This window comes from Arachis hypogaea, chromosome 19 (genome assembly GCF_003086295.3).
Source record: "Arachis hypogaea cultivar Tifrunner chromosome 19, arahy.Tifrunner.gnm2.J5K5, whole genome shotgun sequence".
NCBI lineage: Eukaryota > Viridiplantae > Streptophyta > Magnoliopsida > Fabales > Fabaceae > Arachis > Arachis hypogaea.
This window is the reverse complement of record NC_092054.1, coordinates 18,088,626-18,109,024: the sequence shown is the minus strand read 5'-3', so window position 1 is coordinate 18,109,024 and position 20,399 is coordinate 18,088,626. Positions and strand designations below refer to the sequence as shown.

The 20,399-nt window shown below is 33.7% G+C and overlaps 1 protein-coding gene across 2 annotated transcripts; it reads left to right on the top strand.

The window, feature by feature from the left end:
- Positions 1-14,450: 14,450 nt before the first annotated feature.
- Positions 14,451-18,999, top strand: LOC112776883 (protein Brevis radix-like 2). Of its 2 annotated transcripts, XM_025821157.3 has the most exons (6): positions 14,451-14,933; positions 15,586-15,744; positions 15,992-16,368; positions 17,630-17,765; positions 18,001-18,398; positions 18,572-18,999. In XM_025821157.3, exons 2-6 carry the CDS (start codon positions 15,625-15,627, stop codon positions 18,648-18,650), a joined length of 1,110 nt encoding a protein of 369 aa, XP_025676942.1. In that variant the 5' UTR covers positions 14,451-14,933; positions 15,586-15,624; the 3' UTR covers positions 18,651-18,999. The 2 variants fall into 2 exon arrangements, with proteins under 2 accessions (XP_025676942.1, XP_072083595.1); XM_072227494.1 differs by lacking the exon at positions 14,451-14,933 and having other exon boundaries at positions 15,177-15,744.
- Positions 19,000-20,399: the final 1,400 nt, after the last annotated feature.

The window sequence follows — 20,399 nt, the reverse complement described above, 5'->3', positions numbered from 1 at the left end:
ATGAAGTTGAGCAGCACCCCATATACTTCACTAGCAAAGTACTACAAGGACCTGAATTAAGGTGTCAAAAAATTGAGAAGTTTGCATATGCCTTAATTGTAGCATCTAGAAGGCTTTGACCTTATTTCTAGGCTCATACCATAAGAGTCCGGACAAACCAGCCCATGAAGCAAATCCTTCAGAAAATGGATATTGCAAGACGAATGGTTCAATGGGCCATAGAGTTATCTGAGTTCAACTTAAGATACGAAACTCGGACAGCGATTAAAGCCCAATGCCTTATCGACTTCTTGGCAGAATACACAGCCGATAAGAGCAAAACCACTACGACTTGGAACCTCAATGTAGATGGGTCTTCCAATAGAGTTGGAAGCGGCGCTGGCATTATCTTAGCAAGCAACGAGGGAACTCAAATATAGGTCTCCCTGAAATTTGAATTCCTTGCTTCCAACAACCAGGCCGAATATAAAGCTTTGATTGCAGGCCTGAAACTTGCCAAAGAAGTCGACGCAGTCAAAGTGGTAGTCTTCAGTAATTCTCAGATAATAACTTCTCAAATCAACAGGGTGTACCATGCAAAGGATCCCAATATGAAGAGATACCTGGAGAAAATACTTGAGCATCTACAACAATTTCATGATACTGAGGTTCGACACATAACTCGGAAACTCAACAGTAGAGCAAATTCCCTCTCTAAATTGGCAAGTACCAAGCCTTGAGGAAATAATAGAAGTTTGATACAAGAAACTCGTAATGAGCCCTCAATCATAAAGTCAGACCACAGATTAAATGTTCTGCCTATTTCCGGCCTAAACCTCGGATGGATGACTCCCTTAATCGAATATTTGAAATTCGACATCTTTCCCGAGGAACAAAAATAAGCCAAGATAGTCCGGAGGGAAGCACAAAATTACACTTTGGTATAAAATATCCTCTATAGAAGAGGAATATCCACACCATTGTTAAAGTGTGTTCCGACCTCTAGAACCAAAGAAGTTTTGGAAGAAGTACATAATGGCATATGCGGAAACCATCTAGGAGCACGGTCTTTAGCTAGGAACGTAATTCGAGCTGGATTCTTCTGGCCGACCTTGCAAAATGATGCCACCGACTTCGTTAAGAAATGTCAGCCATGCCAGATGCACGCCAACTTCCACGTCGCTCCCCCTGAAGAACTCATTAGTATAACCTCTCCCTGGCCTTTTGCGAAATGGGGATTGGACCTACTCGAACCTTTTTCCCAAGCGCCGGGACAGGTCAAATACCTTATTATAGGAGTAGACTACTTCACCAAGTGGATAGAAGTAGAACTATTAGCTACTATCACAACACAGAGAAGTCAGAAATTTCTGTATAGGAATATAATTACTCGGTTTGGGGTTCCACACTCCATCACTACAGATAATGGTACCCAATTTACTGACTCTACATTCAGAATCTTGGTATCTGGCATGAAGATAAGACATCAATTCACATTAGTAGAACATCCCCAGGCTAATGGGCAAGCAGAAGCAGCCAATAAAGTCATACTAGCTGGACTAAAGAAAAGGTTGCAGGAAGCAAAAGGAGCTTGGGTAGAAGAGCTTTCACAGGTTCTATGGGCCTATAGGACAACAGCCCATTCTACGACTAGAGAAACACCCTTCCGACTTGCATTCAGAATTGAGGCCATGATCCCAGTAGATATCAATAAGCAAAGTCCAAGGGTGAGATTTTATGAAGAGGTCAGAAATGTTCAAGCCCACAAAAAGGAATTGGAATTGCTCCCAGCAGTCCGAAAACAAGCGTAAATATGACAAGCAGCGTTAAAGAAAAGAATGACAGCTAGGTGCAATAAGAAGGTTATTCGAAGAAGCTTCGCCCAAGTGACTTAGTCCTGATACGAAATGACATTGGAGCAAACAAGTCGAGTGAAGGAAAACTTGCTGCGAATTGAAAGGGACCTTTCAAGATAACTGAAGTCTTGGGTTGGTTACTATAGATTGACCAACTTGAATGGATCCGAGCTCCCAAAGTCATGGCACACTTGCAATCTGAAAAGATATTATAGCTAGAAGCGAACCTCGCTCCCTGATGTACTCTTTTTTCCGACTTCAAGGTTTTTTTCCGAAAAGGGTTTTCCTAAAGGGGGTTTTAACGAGGCATCAAAGCGAAGACTAGGGGAAAGAAAAATAATTCCCTTAGTAGCAAAGCATTTTTGTAAGTTTCACTTCATCAATAATAATATATTTACCATCTATTCCATTACTACTTCTACGATACGCACTGACTTAAGCTCGATAAACTACAAAAATCTGTTTCTCGATCTACGAGGGAGGCAAGATAAAGTGACGAGGTACAAGTCAGTGTAAAGAGGGTATGCAAGATGAACATATGAACTTGGAACTAAAACGACTTACAAGTCGGTGAACGCCCAGGTAGAAAGAAATGCATCGCAAAAATAGCCTAAGATATGAAAATGACTCAATAACAAAGTAAGTTGAGCATTTGCACTAAGTAGTAGAGAAGGAGAATCCTTGAAAAACCTAAGTAGTGAAAAAGACTTTCACAAAAGCTTCTCAAAAAGCCCAACAGTAGAGAAATTATTCAACATGCAAGCAAAGCATAGTAAAAACCTTAGAGCCAAAATTCACATATGCAAGAAACCCCTTTTTTTCTAAAAAAGGCAAACATGACTACTTTGTTAGAGTCCTACCAAAAAGGACCATTATCCGAAAATAAAGTAAGAGAGTCATTAAAGTCCTTTTCAAAGGACCAAAATCAACAACAGACATATTAAAAATGTTAAAAAAACATACATAAAAGTGTTTATAAAAGGTCCTACAAGCCGGGCCTTAATAATGTCAAACAGGGCCAATCAAAGGATTATTATCATGGGAAGGAGAGGAATCAGGAACGGCTGAAGAGGTCGGAAGAGCTTCCTCGGTTGAAGGGGTCGAAAGGGTCTCCTCGATTGAAGCAGTTTTTGGCTGAGAGGAAGAGCTAGGCATCACCTCCCTGGTAGGAGCGACCTCTTGGGGAGGAGACTCCACCAAGCGCTGACCAGCAGTTTTCAGCTCCGAGTCAGTAGGAGGCTGAGGAGGAAAGACAATCTCTCCATCAACCACAATCTTGTCGGGGTGAAGGGGAGACAAGTCCAGGTCAGGAGCAAGAACCCAAACTTGATTCTTCAACACTTCAAACACCTCCTCTGTCCTTTTAGCAACCGACTCCTCCAAATCCATATAACTTTCCCTAAGCTGCTCCATTTGCCTCTCCAGCTTCAAATTCTCCTTAAAAACCCTAACAAAATTCTCCTTAGCCTTCTTCATAAACCCTTCAGCCAAAGCGCAGGAAGCTGCAGACTCCCTCTCCCTATCCAGAGCCTTGAAGAGCTCGGCCTCCAAGCTTATTTTTTCCTCCTCCAATCCCTTCTCGGCCTCCTGAAGAGTGGCCACCTCAGCCTGAAGAGCCTCCAAGAAATGCTGAGTAGCATTCAAAGGAGCCTTCTCAAACTCTTTAAGAAGGGTATAGCATACTCCAGCAGTCCGGATCCCCTCCTGGATTAAGACTTTAAGGTGATTTTTAATAGAAGCATCATCCATAGCAATGAAACTATGAGGAAGGATGTGCCTCTCACAAAATTTCACCCCATCAAATCCAGCGTCACCAATACTAAGGACACTGGATTCTAAAGTCTTCCTCTTCTTAGAGCTCGGCTCCGAAAAGGGAGGAACTGGAGGAGTAAGAGCTAGAGAATGAGGAGGAAGAGTAGGAGGAATATTAGGGTTTACCAGCTTACTCAGAGATGACGTCTCCAAGTCAGACTTAGTCGGAGAAGAGGTATCCGACCTGCTACTCTCCTGTAATTGAGTAGCTTGGGCACGAGCATTCCTCTTGCACTTTCTGGTATGCCTTGGATCCACTTTTCATTTTTTCTGAAAAAAGAAACTCGAGGATGTCAGCAAAAAGGTCAAAAAATGAAAAAATATATCTAAGATAAAAAGAATAAAAAGCTACCTAGCTCTGTACAGATATAACTTAGAGTCCCGAGGAGGAATTTCTTCATGTCAAGGTTGGGAGCTCGTCCCCAAGCCTCTCGGAAGAACTCAACCACAGCCTCTTCTACCTCGTCCAGATCTATTAAATTGTACTTCTCTACAGGGGCCGCTTCTTCCCAGTACAATTGAAAATGGGGTTCATTGCTCTCACTCAAGAAAAAGGGATGATAGCCCTCAACAGCTCGAACTTTAAAAAAGAAATTCTTAAAGTCGTGAAACGACTCATCAAAGATAGAAAATACCTTCCGACCTTGAATAGCTCGGAAGGAGATCCACTATTGTTTATTTTGTTTATTCAGAGCACTAAAAGGCTTTGTTAAATGAAAAAGATAGAAAAAGATTCTCAAGGAGGTCGGGAATCCGAGTTCGCGGCTGACAAGCTGATAGATTTTAAGAAATTCCCAAGAATTGGGATGGATTTGGGAAAGAGCCACTCTACAGTGGAACAACACCTCTATCTCAAAATTGGAAAAAGGAAAAATACCCCCCAGACGGGTAAACAGACAATCATATATGAAAATAAAGTGGAGTTCTGACTCAGTAACTCTCCCACAACAAACCCAGTCCTTAGGATCAAGGGCTATTATATTTGGCTTCATCTTCAGCAGAACTACAGATTCTATGGTGTTTACGGAGTTCTTTCACAAAAACGCTATCAACTATTAAGTGAGAGGAAGTACGAAAGAATCTACCCATTTCAACAAATCTTCAGAAATCCGGGAAGACATTTTTGAAACAAGAGAGGAGGTATAGAATGGTATACCTACATTACAAAAAAAGGGAATCGTTACTACAAGTTCTGAAATAAAAAAAAGTCTTCTTTCACGGAAAAACAATCAAACAGATAGCTTTGAAGAAAGAAGCAATACTATTTCTAAAAAGTCACAGGAACCTTGAAAATTCAGACCATGGAAAACGTAACAATAAAAGGTAAACCAAAGCAGACAACAACTTTCCTAAACACAGGCATTGGTTTAAAAAAAATCCATACGCTCAGATAAAGATTCTCAATACAGGAAAGAAACTACACTAACAAAAAAGAAAGCCAGCCTTTTATCACGAGAACACAGAAAGGAGTAGAGGCACGGCGGGGTGACGAAGCGTCTGTCCTTCAAGGAAAAAATGAGCATCTTGAAAACACCAACACAGGAAAACAGAGGTATTGAGGAAGGTAAAAGAAGCGTGAAAAGTGTATGAAGGAAGAAGAAATGAAAAAGAAGAAAGAAGAAAGAGAAGCGTATTTATAGAACCCAAGGGGCAAAACTGTAAAAAACACTCCTCATTTAAAGAGCACGCCATTACCAATGTAACCGCACCCCACATGTTAATATGAAAAGCCAGTGGACACGACCGTTGGCAATCTGAAATCACGTTGGTTTTTCAAACCAAAAACACGTTGGTTTCTCAACTTGAAAGAAGAAGTCGACATTCGAAGCTCCGACTTCATACTTGACTCCGACTTAAAATAAGAGCTCGAACTCAAGTAGGGGCACTGTTCATACTCAAGTAGGGATGGTTATCCACCATCAGAAGTGGAACTACTTCAGCGGTGGTTATTGGCTCATCCCCTATAAATACACTGACACGCTCAGGTATACTTAAGTCCCAATATATCAAAAACCTGCTTAACCGCTTGCTGACTTAGGTATTGGAGTGTCTTGCAGGTACCACCCCCACCTTTTCAAACACACAACTCAAACGACGGCTCTCTGATGCAGGACAAGTCGGAGACCACTCCCTTGAGCCTTTGGGCCTCGTATCCGAGCCCATACATCATCCGGTTTCAGGTAACCCTCGGAACACCTTTCAATATTGAATGTTGATTTGACATAACCTAATCCCACTTGTTTTTAAAATGTTTATACTCATAATTCAAACGAATCTCTTTCAAAAACTTTATTTTTAAATTTGTCCAACCAACTTTATTAAAATGTGTTCCAGGTCTATTTCAAGCCACCATCTTTTTTTTTACACATTTTTATGAATATAATAGTATTTTGTTCATTTCAATCAGTTTTAAATTTTCTTCCGGACTTGCCACTTTCATGAATTCGTTGAGGAAGAACATAAAAAAAATCAAACAAACATTTCGTACACGAAGAGATATATAAAAAAGTGGAGAGATATTGCAAAATAAGAGAATGACCCTATTGAAAGAAAATAGTGGAAGATCAGCACTTCTAGCAGATGAAATATTACATAAAAATGGTGGAAGGCCAGTACTTCTAACAGATAAAATATTGCATAAAAATGGTGGTGGAGGGCCAATATTTCCCGCAGAAATAGAAAATATTTTTCACAAAACCAAAGATAAAAGTTGCACAATGGTCTTTTTTATTTTGAAGTCAATTTTTTTTTAATGAAAGTGATAAAATAACTTCTGAGAATGAAAAAGTCATATTTTTCTACTTGTTTAAAAGCTCTTAATTAACTTTTCGAAAAGTTAAAAACGTTTCTCAAAAATGGTATCAAACACGCGTAATATAACTTTTCATAATCCAAAAGTATAAAAAAAAGTAGCTTTTGCTACTTTCCAAACGGGCTCTTAATTCAAAAGGTTGAGTGAGTCCAAGTTTCAATATGATAGCATTAAAGTGTATTTAATACCGTGACAATTTAGCATAAGAGTAAGATCCGAAAAAGAGCATAAATGATTAACGAGTATGGCTTCTGTTGTGACTATAGAACATGCTGAGACTCAAAGGAGGAGCAATGATATTCCTTCTCAATGAAAAATTAATAATATTCATTCTTCAAGTAAGCTAAGAGATAAAGACTCTAATTTCTTAAAAAAAAAAAAAAAGACTATCTTTGTTGAAAGCACACATTTATTTTTGATAGAATATTTTTAATAAAACACTCTCTCTTCTAAGAAGTTAAAGTCTTTATCTCTTGATTCACTTGAAAATAAAATTGACCTTCTTACTTTTCTATTGAACAATAATATCCCTTTTTTTGTCTCAACATGCTTCATAGTCACACTAGAACTCATATCCATGAGCCATTTTATGCTCTTTTTCAAATTTTGTTCTAATGCCAAATTATCATGGTCTTAGATATACTTCAATTTTACTGTGGTGCCATTTGAATTCACTCAATCACTTGAATTAAGATCAAGTCAGATCAAACTTCAATACTTAGTAACAAAACTAATAACACGAGAGAAAACAAGAAATGAAACTTCAATAAAAAAAAAAAAACAGTTCACTCACAAATATTTATTACAAATGACCTACAAATACTCAAAATTAAAGTTCTCACCTATATATAGCTATCTATCTCTTAAAAGGATTGTTAAAATTAAATTTAATCAATGGTCTAAATTAAATGTCTAGAATTTTCATTATAAATATCTAATCTGCCATATTTTACTAAATACTTTTAGAATTCTTTAAATTACTCTCGATATTTCTATAGATATTTACATTCTTTTAGAATATTCTTATTCTTTGATCTTTTAAAGTCATCTATTATGATTTAGAATCTTCTAAAATCTTATAAGATATTTTAAAATTTGCTAAAATTATCTAGAACAATTTCAAATTCTCTAAACTTTATCTATTTTTTTATATAAATAATATTAAAAATAACATTCTAAAATTTATACTGAGATAATTAAAAATATTTGTATATTATTTGTATAATTTTATTTATATAATTTAAATATTAGTTAATATTTCAAATTAATTAATAATTTATACTTCGAACTGTTAATCTTCAAAAAATCGTTGACAATTTGACTTTAATATTTGAATATTAAAATCAATTAAATTATAATAAAATAAAATAACAAATTACTCATTGTTATCTTTAAATCTTCGGTCAATTTAATCTTTCAAACATATTATATATCATTTTTAAAAAAAATTAAAGACAGATTTAATTTGTCCCTTTTTTTTTTTCAAAAAAAGATAAGAGTTTAATAATTTTTTTTTTAATTAAAGACTATTTAATTCATCTAATGTTATAAAAGGATAGGGGATAGAAACTAATTTATATTTTTTTATTAGAGACTAATTTGTCTAAAAATAAAAAAATGGTTAGAAATGATGAAGACACAATCTTAATTAAACATATTATCATATTATTATATTATTATGGTTATTCGATTTTTGCGCAAACAATAACTTCATAGATGCAAGAAAGAATAATTTGAACATGCATTTACTCTTAGTGCACTCCACACATTCTAAGCACATGAATTAAATAGAGGATGTTATAAGTTATTTATGTCTTTCATATTAATAAGTTTCCAGCCTGTCGAACAATAAAGTGTCACTCCATGTATTTTCAAAGTAATCTCAAGTTGAAGTAACTTGATTATTCTTTATTCTTTTTCGATGATTAATTATTAGATTATCTTATTTCAACGTGCGAACAGCTAACTCTTAATTTTGGAGTGATGATAATATCTACATTTTTAGCTTGAGTTAATTTTTTTTCATAGATTTAGTTTATTTTGATTGTTTCTAATTTAAGATTGATTAAAGTGTAGAACATGAAGAAGAACCAAAGGAGACTATAAACATGTTCAAAATTAAAGTCGTCAAAACGAAAAAAGTTTAGGATTTAAGTGACACTTTATTCTAGTACATAATTTTTTTTTTTTTTTTTGGGATGTCCAAAACGCTTACAAAATTTTTCTTTAAATTCTTTCAATAACATCCTTAAATTTTAAAAGCATTCTTCAAATACAAATACATGATATTTTGATTTGCCAAATACAAAAAAAGATATTTGAACTTTTCATATTTTTAAAAACTTTATCAAACAAAACTTAAGTCACCTAGATATAAATCACTACTATACTTAATAATGATAGATATTGCATTCCTAAACATTAATTTGAATTACCAGTATCATCATATATTATTTAACTTGAATTGGTATTTTTGACCCCTTATTTGTTTCTATTTTTCTAGTCCAATACTATTTATTTGAATCATTTAAACTATCCTTTTAAATGTTAGAACCCAATTTTTCAAAATAAAAAACAAAACAAAAAACTCTATAAACATTAAAAATAAATTATTATGTATTTATATATATTTATGCGTTTTCACACACATTTTTCAAGCAAAATAATCAACCATAAAAATAAACAAACATTTCATAATAGAAAAATTTACGCATCAAAACAATCATTTTTTTTCCAATAACATAATCAAACTTTTCATATGAATTTAATCTCATACAATTGAGGTGTCCGAGTTTAGCTCTCCATCAACAACACAAGGGAGTCGTATGATATGTCGCGGATCTGAATTCTATTTAAGGGTCTATCACTAGTCAATAGTTTACTGCATGTACAAAGTGAGATTCGAACCTCCGACACTTTCTTAAGCAGACAAATAAATTGACCAATCAACCAACTCAAATTGGCAATAACTGTTCTTTTTAAATGTGATTTATATGTAATATTGGATAAAGATTTGTAAATTATTGTTTGACACTCCTAAAGAAATTTTGTATTGTTAACTGTTGATTCGCAGGCATATGCAAATTTGTATGATAGACTTTGCAATGGAGTTGTCGGGTGAGTTGTAATACTTGTAGGGAAGATGCTATGGCCGAGTTGTAGGGGCACATATACAATAATACATATATATATGCCCCAATAGAATTGTAATTTTCCCCATATGGTAATCTTATTTTAGAGCAAGATAAAAGATCATTATTGAAGTGAATCTTTTGCATATATAGGTTAAAATCATTTTACTAATTTTGATTTATCATTATGAAGAACAAGAAGCAGTAGATGGCAAAAAAAATTTGATATTGTAGTTTATGTACAATGTATGAATTTTTAAAAAGTGAAAACTCATGTGCAGTTGTCTTTATGTAAAATTATTAGTTAAAAACTGTTAGATAGTAGTTTAATTACTAAATCGTTAGATAATAATTTAGTAAAAAATATTAAATTATCTACGATTTTTAACTAACAACTTCACATAAAAACAAACTGCATGTGAGTCTTCTCCTTTTCAAAATATTGGGGCGACTTGCTTGACGATTTTTAAAAATTAAAAATACTAAGAACTATTTGTAAATATTTTTTAGGTATTTAAAAATCGTCAAAAGTATTATTCTGTGCTTTTTTTGTTTTTAATTTTTTTAAACAAAAATAGTGGGGGTATTATTTTTCCTTTTTCCCCTTAATCTGCGACTGAATATCGGATCTGAAAATAGTATTTTTCAAGTTAAAAAAAATGTGAAAATATTAAGTTGTTTTATGAAATAAAACTCTGCTATGACTAATTTATTTTATTCACATACTGAATTTAAATATGAAGTTTTGATTAAACAGAGAACGCGTCTAATTACTTTTGTATAAACTGTATAAATAGTTTGGTCCAATACCACCATAAAATTGACCAAACAGCAATATCATTTTTGGTTGCCTAGGGTGGTACACATAGATTGCTAAATTTTTCTTTATTTTAAAAAATAGAAACATTATTATTGCAAACAAATAGAAAGCAACTATGAGACAATGATTCCCATTATGAGAAAATAATACGAATCATCTAATAAAGTGAAACATAAATTTGATGCAACTTTTGTTAAGAATAATAACAACAGGTGCGATCTTGTTTAATGTGGGGGCAACCAAGTGATAATGGCTAGCTATGAAACACCTATAAGCCTAGTATAAGAATATAATGCCCCAAATTGTTTCATAATTTTTTTAATACTTTAATTTTTAATAAATTTTAATTATTAAATTATCTTTTTATTTTTTATTTCGTAAAAAAAAGTCCTATTTTAATATTTTATTAGATAAAGTAATTATTTAACATTTTTAACAATATTTCATAAATAATTAATTAATTTATCTAATAAAATAAAATGTTAAAATTTGATTTGATAATGTAAATTTATTAGACTAAAATATTTAAGTAAAGTGTAAAGGAACAATTTAAATAAATTAGTCTATAAAAAATTAAAAGTATCATGTAGGTTTTTTATGTTCATTTATGTCGAATACGTCAAGTCTCTTTATGGATTTAAATAATGAGGACCAAATATGGGTGTGGAGAAGAAACTATTCCTAAAATTCATCTCAAAACCAGCAACTCAAATATTTAGAGTGAAATTACAAGAGTTTGGGAGAATTTTCAACAGAACTTAATTTGGCAAATAGAAGATGGTAAGAAGATATCTTTCTATAGGAATTACTGGATTTTAGGGATACACAGCTTAGAAGAAGTAGCTCTAAATAATTCTAGTGAGGAACAGCTACAACAGAGTTGCGGATTATGCTACTAAGGAAAATAGAACTGGGAGGCTATTTGGAGTGTGCTACCAGAAAAAATCATATACCAAATTCGAATAATTAAAGCGCCCAATGATTGGATCGGGGGTGACATAGTAGGGTGTCTACAAACCCCTAATGGAGTTTTCACTGTAAAATCAGCCTATGAATTTTACTATAACGGCAACGAGGAAGCGAATTTTTCATACAAACAGTTGTGGAAAATTAAACTACCTCAGAAGTTAAAAGCCTTTACCTGGTTACTCAGCCATGAGGTGCTTCTGATAAATTCAAATAGAAAGAAGAGAGGCCTTACCGAGAATGATAGATGATCGAAGTGTCACAAAGAGGAGAAAACCTTGCTCCACATATTACAAAACTGCCCTTTTGCTTGTAGTATTTGAAAGAGCATGGTAAATAGAGATTATCGAAATATTTTCTTCAACCAGAAGTTTAAGGAATGGTTAAGAATAAACTTGAATTTAATCTCTCATATGCAAAATGGGACTTCTTGGACCATCCACTTTGTTACAACCTGTAATACTCTATGAAGGTGCAGAAATGAGCTTATCTTTGATAACCAGAACATACAAAATAATCAACTTTGTCATTTAATCACTAGATTATCAAAAAATTATGTCTCACCCCTTGACAATACAGATAATTCAATTAATAATATGAGACTTACGAAGGAGATTCAAGTTGGGTTGGACGCCTCTAGAGGAAGGGTGGGTCAAGTTGAATGTCGACGGCTCTGTGTACCAACCAGGAAGTAGATGAGCGTGTGGTGGTGTGCTTAGAGATCCGAATGGAGAGTTCATTTCGGGATTTTGCATGAATATAAACTGCTGCAGTATAACCACGGCAAAACTTTAGGGATGTATCTTGGGATCAAGCTTACAGTTGAGATAGTTATCCCTAAACTAGAGGTTGAATCGGACTCTCGCTGCGCTATCACCATTGTTGGGGTGCCTTCAGTTGAAGCCCACGCGAACTCATCTCTGGCTCATTCGATCAAGGAGCTTGAAACCAGGTTGGAGAGAATAAAAATCAGCCATGTCTATAGGGAATCAAATTTTTCTGCTGATACGATAACGAAGCTCGGACACACGATGGAAGAGGGGGTCACTGTTTTTGGGTATCCTTTGTCACTGTTGATGTTACATCTTCTCGCAGATATAAGGGAAGTAAAGTTCTCAAAAATAGTTGTGGATTAATCTTTTGATTTATCTTTGAGCCTGTGGCCCCTTTCATTATAAAAAAAAATAATAGTTTTATGATGTCATTTTGATACAAAACATTAAATCGAAACAACATATCTAGAACTATCTACTTGAATCATCTATTCCTCTTCCTCTCTTCCCGTTATAGCTAGAGCTTTTGTTGGTGATCATGTTTGAAATTAGAGTCAAATATCTCCAATTGGGATTAATATTTAATATTATAAAATCAATTAATATCAAAACAATATTGTGCTACTCGTCTAGTAAAAGAACTTTTATGTATGTGTTCGTAGGATGTTTATAAATCGGATTTGATCCGCATATCTGTAGTATTTATTCGAATCTAATATGAAAATTGTGGATATTGATTCGATCAGCAAGACTATTGGATCTAAGCCGCATACTAATAGAATCGGATTGCGAATTTCATACAAGCATTCGCATATTCGATCGTATATCTGTGGATCCACAAAAATAAATAAAAAAATAAGTAAATATTCTTTTTATGTTTTATTTTAACTAATAATGATCATATATCTTGTATTATTTTATTTTTATTATTTAAGAAAAATATGTTTAATAATATTTTAAGAGTAAACATGTTTAAAAGAGTAGAAAAATAGTACTTTATTGATATTTTTTAATAAAAATAAGCTTTTTAAATATTTATATGTTTTGTGGATATATACAAGATCCGATCCGTTCTAAACTTAAAAATAGTGGATATTGAATCCGATATGATCCGATGATTTTAGTGCGGATCAGATCGAAATTTTGGCCATATCCGATCCAATTCGATCTGTATTCACCTTATGTATCCGATAAAAATAAACATCATAAACTCATTTAATATATTTTATTTTTCAAAAATTAATTTGTCTGATGCAAAATCTCTTAGGATGTATTTGGTTCTGTAAACAGAATTAGGCAAGACATTGAGAACAAAATATAAAGAACAGATATATAAAAATTAGTGTTTTTGTATGTTATTTAGTGATAAATTAGAATAAATTAGGAAAATTTAATTAATTTATTTTTTTATTTAAAAAAATGGAAAGAAAAATACAATAATAAAACTATAATTATAAAAGTTTAATAGAAATAATAAAAAAATAAATGGTATCTTTTATTAGTATTTCTATATTTTTTTATTAAAATAAATATAAAATATATTAATTTAATATCTCTAAATATAATATCTCTTTCTATATTTAATCTATCAAATATAATTTTATATCTTTATATTTCTCTCTCAAAATCCGAAAACAAAAGCACGGACACTTCATTGAGTTGCCGTGTCATTTCGGATACGGCACTCACCGACACTTGTCCGACACGCGTGTCTGCTGTGTCCAACTGTATCTTAATAAAAGATAAAAAAATTTTCTCCGGACATGCCTGGACACACCTAAATACCATCACGTATCAGCATGTCCAGTCTTATTTTTAACATATATTCTTAAAATAAATTTAAATATAGTATATATTATTAATTATTAAAATAAAAAATATTTTAAATACTTGATATAATTAAAATAAGACATTAAAAATAATTAAAAAAATTTAATTTATATTTTAATATCAATAAAATATCAAATTATCATTACGATTTATCTAAAAAATACTTTAGAAAAATTTTCAAATGTACCGTCATACCGATGTATCAGTAATTTTTAACCGTTGATCTTAATTATATATATTATATATATTTTTTATAATTAAGTTAAAAATTACTGAAAATCTTCCAATACTTTATATTTTTTATATATGTGTTCATATCATGTAAAATTTTAAAATTTGTATGTCGATGTGTCCCGTATCGTATCATATTCCATGTCAGTGTCCATGCATCAAGAAGTAACTAAATGATACACCCTTGTAAAAGTCGCTAGAGTTACTCCCCAAGCCGAAGCCCTAGTATAATTATTCTTTCCTCTCTGTTTGTGTGTGCTGTAAACAAAGCACATCATAAACTTCACGCCGCTACGCTCTCATTTTCACCTTTTCCCTGTGTTTTAAATTATTCGCTCTCTTCTGAAGCGTTCCATCGGAGACAAACAAAAGAAACGAATACGGTGCCACACGCACGCCCCCACCCTCCCCTTTACCTTTAACTCTCTCTCTCTCTCTCTCTCTTTCTTCTTAAAAAAAAAAAAAAAGAAAATAGAAAAAAACCAGTAATCCATTAATGAGTCTCTATGTCTATATATAATGCAGACACACCATAACACGTTACATTACACACAGCACTCGCATAGTGATACTTAATAGTACTCTCCAAATCCAAACCTCAAACGACACCTCACTCTGCCAAACTTCACTGTAACTCATAGCACACCAAACCAACTAAGATCAACACAACTTATTATTATTGTTATTATTAAATTAGAGTTGAAGCTCAAATCTCTCAAATGGGTGAGTCATTTATGTATTTGTGTTTCTATTATTTCTGCTTTATGTTTGTTACTCGTGCTTCTTGTTTTCTAACTTGCACGCCATGTGTTTGTTTTTTTGTTTAGTTCTGTCGAGAGTTAAGACAGAGAGTCAGAGAGAGAATCAAAGTTTTTACTTCCGTCATTAAAATAATTTGAAATAAATTAAGAAATATTTTATTTTATTTTATTTTGCTTAAAGCTTTTTGATCCAAAATCTCGCCTTGAAACGTGTATTTACATCTAACTATGCCTAACGTTCACTTCTCTGTTCTCTCTCTCTCTCTCTCTCTCTTCCTCTCTGACTTGTGATTTAGTATTTCATTCTTCATAGGATTACCTCTATTTTTTCTTCTTCCGTTCTTTGGGTTGTTTTTTTTTTTTTTTTTTGGTTTATAAATTATACACACTGTCTTGTTAGCTGGATTTGAAAACATAGTTCTTGTTGTGCAGAGCAGCACATTTGATCCAATGGAGATTTCGTTATTTTTTGTTTTTGTTTTTTAAATTTAGTTGATTGAAAAAGTTGGCCCCAGATCTTTAATTTGTATATGATTGTTGAAAAGTGCCATCATTTCCCCCCATTAAGATAGGGGTTGGTAGTGATAACTTGGGTTAACTTTTTTTCCTTTTAGAGTTGAGAATCAAGTGAAGGAGGAAATCAGCAAAAAAAAATGTTAACTTGCATAGCATGTTCCAAACAACTCAACAATGGATCTCTTCACCAACCAGAAGATGAAGAAGCTGTTCATACACCAAGCACGAAGCAAGCCATCAAGGCTCTCACTGCCCAGGTACAAATTCTAAAAGCCAGCTCTTAAAATTATGCATTCCTTCATGTTTTTGGATTCTACTCAATAAGACTAATATAATAGAATTAGAATTTCTCAATTTCATCGTTATTGAATTATTGAAGCCCGAAGGAAAACAAATCATGGAATGAGAGAGAAGAAAAAAAAGACTCATTTTTGTTTTCTTATTTTGTTCCTCTCAAAGAGTGCAACCATTGTGAAAAAAGAGATGGATTTTTGGTTTTTGCAGATCAAGGACATGGCAGTGAAGGCTTCTGGGGCATATAAGAATTGCAAGCCTTGTTCCGGATCTTCAAATGGTAATAGGAAAGGGAATTATGCTGACTCGGATATGGGTTCGGATTCAGCGAGGTTTCACTGGGCCTACCGAAGAACGGGTAGCTCCAATTCAACCCCAAGGATGTGGGGGAAGGAAATGGAAGCCAGGTTGAAAGGGCTTTCGAGTGGGGAAGGGACGCCGGCATCGGTTAGTGGACGGACCGAGTCAGTGGTGTTCATGGAGGAGGATGAGCCTAAAGAATGGGTTGCACAAGTGGAGCCCGGTGTGCTCATTACTTTTGTTTCATTGCCTCAGGGTGGGAACGATCTGAAGCGGATACGGTTCAGGTAACTACCCTTTATCTTGTTTTGTATGTTGTGGCAATTGAACAAGGTTCCAATTTGCTTTTGAGTTGTGTAAATGTGTGATCACATGTAGCTAGCTTTTTCCTGTGTGTGGCTTTGTCCTTTGTGATTTGAACCTTTCTCTTATTTGATCTGGCATTTAAGTACATGTTTTGTATGAGAGTGATCACATGCTTTTTGTTGAGCCTTGAGATTCTAGATTGGCAGGATCTATGTTGTTTGTGTTGTGCCTCTTTGGAGGACCTCACCTTTGTTCCATTGTCAGTAGCTCATGCTTGTGTGGTGGTACAAGAATTGGGGCAAAAGCAAAATGAACTTTTAATCTTAGCCTGGTGATTTAAATGCACTCCCTCCTCTCAGCCCAAAAAAAGAAGAAAAAAAGAAAAGAAAGAAAAAGAAAAAGAAAAAGAAAAGATAAAGAACCTGTTCTATGCAGCAAAAAAAAAAGCAGAAATACAAGAAACTCTTTTTGTGGAGAAAAAACACTGTTTATTATTAATAAAGAGAATTTAAATTTAAGTTTACAAGACAAGAATCAGGAAAGGTTACTAGAATGGTCTATTCAATCATTAATAATAGTTCATGAACATGTGTCTTTTTTATTTGTTTGCATGAGTTAATGAAAACTCCTTCATTTGGCGTGTTGGTTAGGCCGTCAAAAATATAACTTTCTATTCCATAACATTTTTTATTTCTTATTTTGTTAATCGTACCCAATTGGTGCAATTGTCTTGTGTCTGTTTGATCCACTTTTGTAGCAATTCCCCTGCTGTTCATGAGAACAGCCGGGATCCATTTCTCTTATTGGAGTCTCTAAAATATATGATTATTTAACCATGATAATTATAATTTTAGATTACCTTCAAGTATTAGTTGGTAATTAGATTGGCGACAATCAAATGTTTCCCGTGTGTGGGTGTAGTAGTCTATTTTTTTGATTGGTGAGAACTATAAAAGTTCTTGCCTGTGGACTGTGGTTCTGTTCATGCCAGAACACTTCACCTATGAATGCCTTGAACTATTTACTTCTTTTCTTAGATAATTCATAATTGTTACAACGGGTTTAACCTTCACGTTTGTCTTTGCATGTACATCAATCATCTAATCCCTCAAATTTGTCATTCTGCCATTTCTTGTTTCTATTTTTCTATGGTCATTGTAAGAGCTTGATGTCAGATTTTGTTTTCTTTTTTGAAAAGCCTATTGAAGACAGTTCTAATTGTCAGTTTATGTGTGTGATCAGTCGAGAGATGTTCAATAAATGGCAAGCTCAGAGGTGGTGGACCGAAAACTACGACAAGGTCATGGAGTTATACAATGTTCAAAGGTTCAATCAACAAGCTGTTCCTCTTCCAACCCCACCTAGATCTGAAGATGAGGTGTGCACATAAACCTTTTTGTAAATTGATGTCAAGAATTTAAGCCTAGTTAGGAACCTGGCTCTTCAATGATTTAGAAGTATGTTAACATTGGATTCTAACTTGGTGTATAACAATGTGTTGTATTTTGCACTTGAGTACATGAGCGGTTCACTTAGAATCTTCTATTTTAATCAATTGCTATAATGATATAGCATTTTGTTCGGTGTTAGAAACTTTCCTTTTTTTGTTTCAGCAAAGTTCAAGGATTGAATCTGTGAGGGACAGCCCAGTCACTCCTCCTCTCAGCAAGGAGCCCCTGCCTAGTCATTTTCACCACCCAATTGGAATGGGGTACTCTTCTTCGGATTCTCTGGATCACCACCATACGCAACCTCGCCCTTGCTATGAAACTAGCTGTCTAGCCTCAACACCTAAACTCTCCGACATTACTGCAATAAAAACTGAAAGATCATCCCTGGATGCTTCAGCAAGGACGAGTTCATTGGGAGAGGGAGACCACTCGGGTGAGCTCTCAAACAGCAATGCCAGTGATATGGAAACTGAATGGGTTGAACAAGATGAACCGGGAGTATACATCACTATCAGAGCACTGCCAGGCGGAGCCAGAGAACTTCGGCGAGTACGGTTCAGGTAGCGATAAATGTTACTCGGAAAATAAATTACTTTTAATGCAAGTTGTGTGAAAACTCTGTCCTTCCTTGATTTTGGACAATCATCTCAATTTCGGCAATTGGATATGGTTGTTTCACCAATTAATCATGCTCACTTAATTCATAATTTTCTTTGCGCATTCTTCTATGCAGCCGAGAGAGGTTCGGAGAAATGCATGCTAGATTATGGTGGGAGGAGAACCGCGCCAGGATACAAGAACAATACTTGTGATAATGACTATACAAGAAGATCCCTTCACACAGATATCTGCTTCAGCAGGCTAACTGGGTGTTGCAACTTGAAAAGCTTCATAGTGATGTGCATTCTAGTTTGAGTTCCCTTCTTTCCAATGGATAATTTGGCAGTAACTACAACTTTCAGACTTTGGAGTTTCTCTGTGGCAGATATAGTGAAATCTTAGTTTATAGTTATAGCTAAAACCTGTTAACACCAATGTCTTGTAGTTGGGAATTGTCTAATGTTTTACATCTTGTATGAATTTTGAAATATTCCAAGGTAATGTTTATTAGGATGATATTTAAAGTGATAACTTGGTGAAACAGAAAATATTGCACAAAAACTGAAACTTGTTCTTTGGGTTAAACTACTGTTAGTATCTACAATTTGTTTGACTTTACCTAAGCTGACTTGAGTTAGGGAAATACATGTTTAAGAAAGCAAATGTAGAACATGTATTTCCCTTATTCTTCCATCTAAATTTTAATGGACATGCGTATACTATTTTTTTGGCGTCCAAAACTCCCATAAGGGGAGAGAAACAAATCAGAGGATTACATTAGCATCAATGTTAAGAACATTAATAAGTTGTTCTGACGGTTTTAGCCACACAGCTTCATTAAAGCTTCTTGCTCCAGAGTGAGCTAGCCAATCTGCGACTTTGTTTTGTTGGCTTCCCTCGGAATCCACTCAAAGTGCAGAGTCCAAGGTTGTAGGAGAAGTTCCTGAATCTTGATAAGAATATCTGTCTCTTGATTGGTTAGGTGAGTCCAGTTTCTTGAGTAGAAAAAAACACATCTAAGTAATCAGTTTCGCAGATGTGGTCCTTAATGCCGCACTCTCAAGCTAAGACTAGACCCCTCCAAACAGAGAAAAGCTCACAGCGAAAAATATTCCAACAAGGAAGGGTCCCCAAGCATCTCATAATCAGGGACGGATGTATGTATACGAGTGTGGGGGCAATCGCCCCCACTACGATTTGAAATTTTTTTGAGTAGTATATGATAATAATATTTATTTGCCCCACTAAATTATTAAATTTGACCCCACAATAAGTTTTTACTCAACTTTTGGTATTTCATAGTCAATTTAAAAGTTTCATATTAGATGTCATTAGAATGATCAATTCTCAATTTAAATGAAATTTGTGCTTTTTCTTAGAAATTAACTTGAAAGAGTGTTATTTATCTTTTTTTTTATATTAGTTTTAATTTTTCTGTAACTACATTAATTGAAAAAACTTTTTCAACTATGAATCTCAATAAGAATTGACTTCTAATTGTATAAGAAGTAAATTTTTAAATAAGTATTTACTTATATATATGTAAAAGAAATACTACACATCCAAGTCTTTTTATGAACTAAGTCTAACCAAGTTAAACAATAAAATTTAAAATAATATTAGTCATAACTGATTTTTATTGTCTTAGACAAATTTGATTGGACTTGGTTAACAAAAAAATATGAATATGTAGCATTATCCTATATAAAAAGACAGATATTTATAAGGGTAAAGTATATTTTTTGTCCCTGAAGTTTGGCAAAAGTTTTAAAAATACCCCTAAGTTTTATTTTGTTTCAATTTTGTCCCAAAAGTATTCGATTTACATCAAATATATTCTCGGAGACTAAATTTTCAAAAAATTTAAGGCCAATATAACAATAATGCATGAAAATTATACTTGATTTGCTTGTGTTGAGGGGTTGTTCTTATGAAATTGTTGTTGAATCGATCTTAAATTT